This window comes from Mesoplodon mirus (genome assembly GCF_964341445.2).
Source record: "Mesoplodon mirus genome assembly, chromosome: 3".
Classification (NCBI taxonomy): domain Eukaryota; kingdom Metazoa; phylum Chordata; class Mammalia; order Artiodactyla; family Ziphiidae; genus Mesoplodon; species Mesoplodon mirus.
In genome coordinates this window covers 39,453,653-39,461,072 of record NC_138978.1, presented here as the reverse complement: position 1 = coordinate 39,461,072, position 7,420 = coordinate 39,453,653, and the positions used below count along the sequence as shown (strand labels likewise).

The 7,420-nt window shown below is 39.4% G+C and overlaps 1 protein-coding gene across 1 annotated transcript; it reads right to left on the bottom strand.

The window, feature by feature from the left end:
- Nucleotides 1-2,125: 2,125 nt before the first annotated feature.
- LOC309799120 (non-histone chromosomal protein HMG-17-like) lies at nucleotides 2,126-6,195 on the bottom strand (the record flags this gene model as incomplete). Its single annotated transcript, XM_082612130.1, has 2 exons — nucleotides 2,126-2,526; nucleotides 6,185-6,195. 2 exons carry the CDS (start codon nucleotides 6,193-6,195, stop codon nucleotides 2,259-2,261), a joined length of 279 nt encoding a protein of 92 aa, XP_082468256.1. The 3' UTR covers nucleotides 2,126-2,258.
- Nucleotides 6,196-7,420: the final 1,225 nt, after the last annotated feature.

Below are 7,420 nucleotides of genomic sequence, written 5' to 3'. Positions count from 1 at the left end.
TGGAAAGGAAATATGTAAGAATAGGGATGGGGTGCATTGGAGATAGGATGGAGATAGCAATGAAGATTGAGATTCACCAAGGATGAGTATTGGAACGAGATAGGAACGAACCTTGGGAGAAGCAGGAGCTGGGGATAAAGATGGATTAAACTGAAGATAAAAATAAAGATGGAGATGTGGGTGGAATGGAGACCAGATAGGGATGGGGATGGGGTAGAATCTGAGGATAGAGAGGGGGATAGAGGAGGAGAAGGATGGAAATGAAAATGAAGATGGGAAGATGGATCTGTAGGGATGGGGGAATGGAGATGAGGAGAGGGGTATAGAGATGGGGATATGAGAGGAGGTAGAATGGGAGTGGAAATTGGAATAGGATGGAATCATAAAATGTGTGGCATCAGGTTGGAGATGAGGATTCTTATGAAGTCAGGATGGGAGTAGTACACTCCATAACCTCCAGTTGGTGGGGTCTCCTCACCCAGTACTCTTGAGTAGGGAACTGGCAGTGTAGTGTAAACTCAGCTGGTAACCACTGGCCTATAGGAAACTCCAAATCATAGGAGTACAGGCTGCTCCATGGTAGTACTCTCTTGCTACCCTGCCATCTCTATCCAGTTTCCTTTCTTCCTGCTCAACCAGACACAGAAGGTAGAGACCAAGTCCATTTCATGTCCAGCATGAGCATGAGATTCCAGTCTCCTTGTGTGATTACCTCCAATACCCCTACAAGTGATTCCCTTGGACCACCCTTTCTTGGGGAGGGACATGAAATCTCCTCCTCCCCAGCATGAAGGGAAAAGAAAAGCCATAGCTCTTCTCCCTAGGCCAAAGACTCATATGTCTGATAACCCCCCTCATTCCCTCTCTCCTTCCTTCTTTTTTTTCTGCTTTCTTTGAGAGGGGGTTTTGGAATGGTGGTTAGGGGTAGCAGAGCTAGTGGGTTACCTCTTAAGTCCTCAGAGGGGTGGCCAGCCCTTAATTAGGTGTTCTGATGCTGCCTTGTTCTCAGCTTTGGTCCTAATGGACCTTCTAGAATAACAGGAAAAAGTCCATTTCAACATCTTTTTATAAATATTGTCATTGAATTGATCGAGCTAAGAGAGGGTCAGACCAGATTTAACTGAGAAATTGTTCTCTCCTCCAGGTACAGATGTGAGTGGTTTTTCCCATTATGAACTGAGAATTATCAGAACAAAGTATGTTCTTATGAGGTACAATCATGGATGGTGGAGGCTCTATACTGACTCTATTTGAATGTACTCCTTGTATAAACTAAGTTACAAAATCTCCTAGGAGAATGTCCCCAAATGCTTGTAGCCTGAGGCAGTCTTCCTGCCCTCATTATGGGCATTTATTCCAGCCCTTGCCATACTTCTTGAAGGAGACTTTGGCTCCAGACTTTAGAGAATAACATTTCCAAGGAAGGTAGTGGTCTATATGAGGAGGTACTCAGGGCTGGATAGTCCTCTTGGATAACAAGTAGGTATGGGCTTCCTTTGTCCAAACCCATACTTTTCCATTGACCAGTTTCTACACTAATACCACACTATCTTTTTAAAAATTACTTTTTACTTTATATACAATTTTGAAAGATTACACCCCATTTACAGTGATTACAAAATTTTGGCTATATTCCCTATGTTGTACAATACATCCTTGTAGCCTATCTTACACCCAATAATTTGTACCTCCCACTCCCCCACCACTATATTGCCCCTCCCCGTCTCCCCATTGGTAATCACCAGTTTGTCCTCTACATCTGTGAGTCTGCTTCTTTTTTGTTATATTTACTAGTTTGCTGTATTTTTAGATTCTGCATTTAAGTGATATCATACAGTATTTGTCTTTCTCTGTCTGACTTATTTCACCTAGCATAATGCCCTCCAGGTCCATCCATGCTGCTGCAAATGGCAACAATTTCTTTCTTTTTTATGGCTGAGTAGTATTCCATTGTATATATACCACATCTTCTTTAGCCATTCATCTGCTGATGGAGACTTAGGTTGCTTCCATATCTTGGCAATTGTAAATAATGCTGCTATGAACATTGGTAATACCACACTATTTTAATTATGATAGGTTTGTAATAAATACTACTCCCTAATAGTGTGGGTCCTACTGTCTCGGGTTTTTTCAGGAGGTAATTGGTAATTCTTTTTTTTTTTTTTTTTTGGATTTTTATAAAACTTGATTTAAAAAAATAGTATTTCAAAGTGTACACTCACCAGAAGTACACGTTTATCAAAAATGCACTCACTTTACTTGGTATCTCCAGCACCTTCAGCTTTCTGTGCCTGGTCTGTCTTGGCATCTCCATGTTCTGCAGGGTTATTCCCATCCTTACCAATATCAGCTTTCCCTTTTTTCCCTTTGGGTACCTTCTCTCTCTTCTTTGCAGGGGCCTTTTTAGGCTTGGACTCTGGCTTTGGAGGAACAGGTTTAGCAGATAACCTTGCAGATCTTCTCTGTGGTTTGTCCTTCACCTTGGCTTTATCTCTAGCATCCCTTTCAGACTTTCTCTTGGGCCTGGTTGAGATGGGACATAGACTCTGGACACAGGGATGCAGTGGTGCACCAGCTTTGGTCAGTCCAGGGGTCACTTTCGCCTCTCTTCTTCACTGCTCCGGTAATTGGTAATTCTTATCCATTTACATTCCCACAAATATTTTATGACATTATTGTCATGCTGGCATTTTCTTTGGTATTGCATTGAATCTATAAATCTATTTGAAGAAACTAAATATGTTACTCTTCCAATACAGAAATATATCTTTCCATCTATTTAGATCTTCTATAATGTCTCTCATTAAAGTTTTACCATTTTCCCTGAAGAGGTCTTGCACATATTTTGGTAGACTTATTCCTAGAAATTCATTTTTTTTATGCCATTGTGAATTTTTTTTAATTTCAATTTTTGCTTTCTTACAGGAATGTATATAGAAATACAATTGATTTTTTAGTGTTGGTTTTATATCTAGCAACTGTGCTAAGTTTTAATTATTTATCTTTACATTACTTAAGGTTTTTAAATACATATAATCACAGGATCTGCAAATAATGCCAGTTTTGTTTCTTCCTTTCCAGTCCTTTATCTTTTCATTTTTTTCCTTTTCATACATCACAGGCTATGACCTCAAGGACAACGTTGAATAGAAGTGATGCTTGCCGGCATTCATGTCTTGTTCCAATCTCAAAAAGAAAGCTTTGTTGTTTGCTACAGGGTTTTTGTAAACAGCTTTTATCAGACTAAGGAAATGTCATTCTATTCTTAGTTTGTTAGGGGTTTTTGGGAATAGATATTAAATGTTATCAAATGATTTTTCTATGTCTATTGAAACAGTCATATGATTTTTCTCTTATGATTTGTGAATGTGGTGAATCAAGTTGATTGATATTTTGAATGTTCAAGCTAAAGGTATTTTATTAGCTGGATTTACACATCTGAAATTCTAAATCTTGGTTACTACTGGAACAGCTTCCACAAATTTCAGATTAATTTTTTTAAATGTACATGTTAGAGGAGGAACTCTCTTACATTCAACACCAAAATCTCTTTTCTGCAACCTCCAGCCAGTCTTCTCCTACAGTTACCTGAACAAAAGGGTACAGGTCAATGTTCCACTACTTTAACAATTAAATCCACTTTAGGTGTTTCCTTTAAAAGTATGTAGTAAAATTGCAAATCAAAAGAGAAAACTGGAACCATTTACAGTTTGGTTGGAAATAGAGCTTATTTCACCTTGATGCAATGTCTTTTAATACATATTTGGCAGAGTTTCCATAAATCTCAACAATTTAATTCCACTTACTAAAATTTCGTAGGAAAATCCAATTTTTGAGCAGAAAGGGCAATCTTACCTCTTCTTTATCTGTTAGCACTTTTTAATTTTCTAAAAGAATAGTTATTAATAAGTTCTAGCAATTATCATAGTTTTTTCCCTCTCTCATTAAAAAAAAAAACTCAAGTGCACATTGTTTCTTTAGCTTTAAGTAAACAGAATTCTTGAAAGCAGAGATTAAATCTTCTGGGTGTTTAGGTGAATTGGCAGAAATCCTGACCTCTCGTTCTTATATCCAGCAACCACACCCAGCAGCTGTTACACAGACACTGAAACAGCCTGTATCTCCCTAGCTTTTGAAAGACTTTGTATATCTCAAAAGTTTTGAGTCTGTGAAGGGATAAATAAAATGTGGTATATACATAGAGTGGACTATTGTTCAGCCTTAGAAAGGAAGGAAAAGGGTGGGGGAATTGAATGAAGGTGGTCAAAAGGTACAAATTCTAGTTATAAGATAAATGAGTACTGGGCATGTAATGTACAACATGGTGACTATAGTTAATGCTGTTGTATGGCATACTTGAAAGTTGCTAAGAAACTAGATCCTGAGAGTTCTCATCACAAGGAAAAAAAATTTTTGGTAACTATATGAGGTAGTGGATGTTAACTTATTGTGGTAATCATTTCACAGTATATGTATGTCAAGTCATTATGCTGTACACCTTAAACTTATTCAGTGCTATATGTCCATTATATCTCAATAAAGGGGAAAATATTAAACTAAATTTTAAAAGGAAGGAAAGTCTGACATGTGCTTTAACATGGGTGAAACTTTTTTTTTTTTTTTTTTTTTTTTAACATGGATTCTTTTCTTTTTTAATAAATTTATTTATTTTATTTATTTATTTTTGGCTGCATTGGGTCATCGTCGCTGTGTGTGGGCTTTCTCTAGGTGCGGCGAGAGTGAGGGCTACTCTTCATTGCGGTTCATGGGCTTCTCATTGCAGTGGCTTTTCTTGTTGCGGAGCATGGGCTCTAGGCATGCAGGCTTCAGTAGTTGTGGCACGTGGGCTCAGTAGTTGTGACACGTGGGCCCAGTAGTTGTGGCTCGCAGGCTCTAGAGCGCAGGCTTAGTAGTTGAGGCACACGGGCTTAGTTGCTCCGTGACATGTGGGATCTTCCCAAACCAGGGCTTGAACCCATAACATGGGTGAAACTTGAAGACATTATTCTAGTGAAATAAACTAGTCACAAAAAGACAAAGAGTACATGATTTCACTTCTATGAGGCACCCATAGTAGTCAAAGCCATAGAGACAGAAAGTAGAATGCTGGTTGCCAGGGGCTGGGTGGGAAGAAGAAATGGGGAGTTGTTGTTTTATGAGTATAGAGTTTCAGTTTTGCAAGATGAAAAAGTTCTCGTTGCACAACAATGTGAATATACTTAACACTACTGAACTGTGCACTTAAAAATAATGAAGATGGGGCTTCCCTGGTGGCGCAGTGGTGGATAGTCTGCCTGCCGATGCAGGGGACACGGGTTCGTGCCCCGGTCCGGGAAGATCCCACATGCCGCAGAGCGGCTGGGCCCGTGAGCCATGGCCACTGAGCCTGCACGTCCGGAGCCTGTGCTCCGCAACGGGAGAGGCCACAACAGTGAGAGGCCCGCATACCGCAAAAAATATATATATAAAATAATAATAATAATAAAAATGAAGATGGTAAATTTTATGTTATGTTTTATCCTAATTAAAAATAAAAACAAAACAAAAAACATAGAGTCTATATCTGTATCATTGCATGTGGCTATTAGTTAACAAATCAGTTTTCTTTTTCCTTTGTGGCATCATCAGTATTTTTTTTTAAAGACACTACTCAATCTTTAAATAATGACAGCTGCACTTACAGCTTAACAGTATAACAGCACAGGAAATCCATTGGGGTAGGAGTTTCATTACTAAAGATGAGGTGAGCTCTTTGCTAAGTGCAAGCTTGAACAGATTCTTTGGAGTAGATGGATCTGTGTTTCTTTAAGGGATGAATCGGGAGGTCATGATCCATCTTCAAACTCCTTTCCTGCCAGTATCCACATCTCAGCTACCTCAGCCTGGACAGCTCCTCTAATTATATCTGGGGTGAAATCCTTATGGCCTGGAGTGTCCATTAATGTCATAATTTGGTTTCCTACTTTGTCATGTCAATATCGATCACTACTTCCTTTTCCCTGTCTTTGCTTGTGTCGTCTGAGACTGCGCATATGTGAACAAAATTTGCCAGGCTTTTTAGACTGCTATTTATACCTGTGCATAGTTCTTTTGTTTATATTACCCAGAAGCAGCAAATGGCCCATCAGTGACATCATCAACCAGACCAATGACCACCAGGTTAAGCAGCTGATCCTCTTACACTTTCGCCATTTCTGCAGTAAAAACAATGCGCAGATCGTAGTGGTTTGGAGCAACAGAGTTTATTTCATGCTCAGATTAAATTTTGGCTGCAGTATTCACATTTTCTTCATTTTGGAACCCAAAAGGGTAGAGCGGTCCTTATCTTGGACACCCTACTCATATCACAGAAGGATCAATGGTAGAACCACACAATGACTCCTAAAGCTTCTGCTTGAAAAGGGCGTGGGTCACTTTTGCTCACATTTTATTGGCTTAAGCAAGTCCTTTGACCACGCCTGATGCCCATAGAGAATTAGAAGTATAATTCTCCCATAGGATGGGGCAACAAATAATTGAGACCAATGACATAGTGTGCTAATGCTATGTTTAAGATTTTTGTATTTATATTTAGGGGTGAGATTGGCCAACCTATAATCTTCCTTCCTCAAATTGTCCTTGTCATGCTCGCTTCAGCAGCACATATACTAAAATTGGAAAGTGTCCTTGTCAGGTTTTGGCATCAAGGTTATGATGGCCTCATAAAATCACATGGAAAATGTTCACTCTTCATTAGGTCTCTGGAAACATTTGTGTAAGATTAGAATCGTGTCTTCCTTGGATGCGGGATGGAACTCACCAGTGGCAGTCAATCTGCCATCTGACTTCTGTTTGGTTAGCACTGATGGAACATTCCTCTTACGGCAGCTCTTTCACATCCTGTGAAAACAAACAATGATATTCACTAGCACCCAGCAAAGCGGATATGCAATGTCACTTCTTCTGGTCATATGATTATTGCCGTTGTTAAATCCACCCTATTTCCAATTCCAACAAAGAGAGACGCTCATGATGGCTTTGCAGTTATTAAAGCTAACACCACTCTATGTTAACCCCTCCTAAAATACCAACAGGTTCGTGAGATTCTCAAGGAAAGTTCCCCTCAGGAAGTTCCGGTTTCAGCAGGAGGATGTAAAGAGGGTCCCTCTGCCTTTCACATACTACACACAAGAGGATGAACTTATTGCTCTTGTTCCAGCTTATTCCTTTGCTGCTCATGAATCTGTTCTATTTATTCCTTATTCTACTTGGTGTGATGCATAATTGTAGACCGTTGTGGAAAAACAGGAATTTTTCACCTGTGGAGGAGTAAAATTTTCTGTGATCCTTTATGCTCTGTATATGCCTTACCTTTTGCTGTAGCCACCCCCTCTGCCCCCACCCCAAAAATGTACTGTTCTTTAAAAATCTTATACTG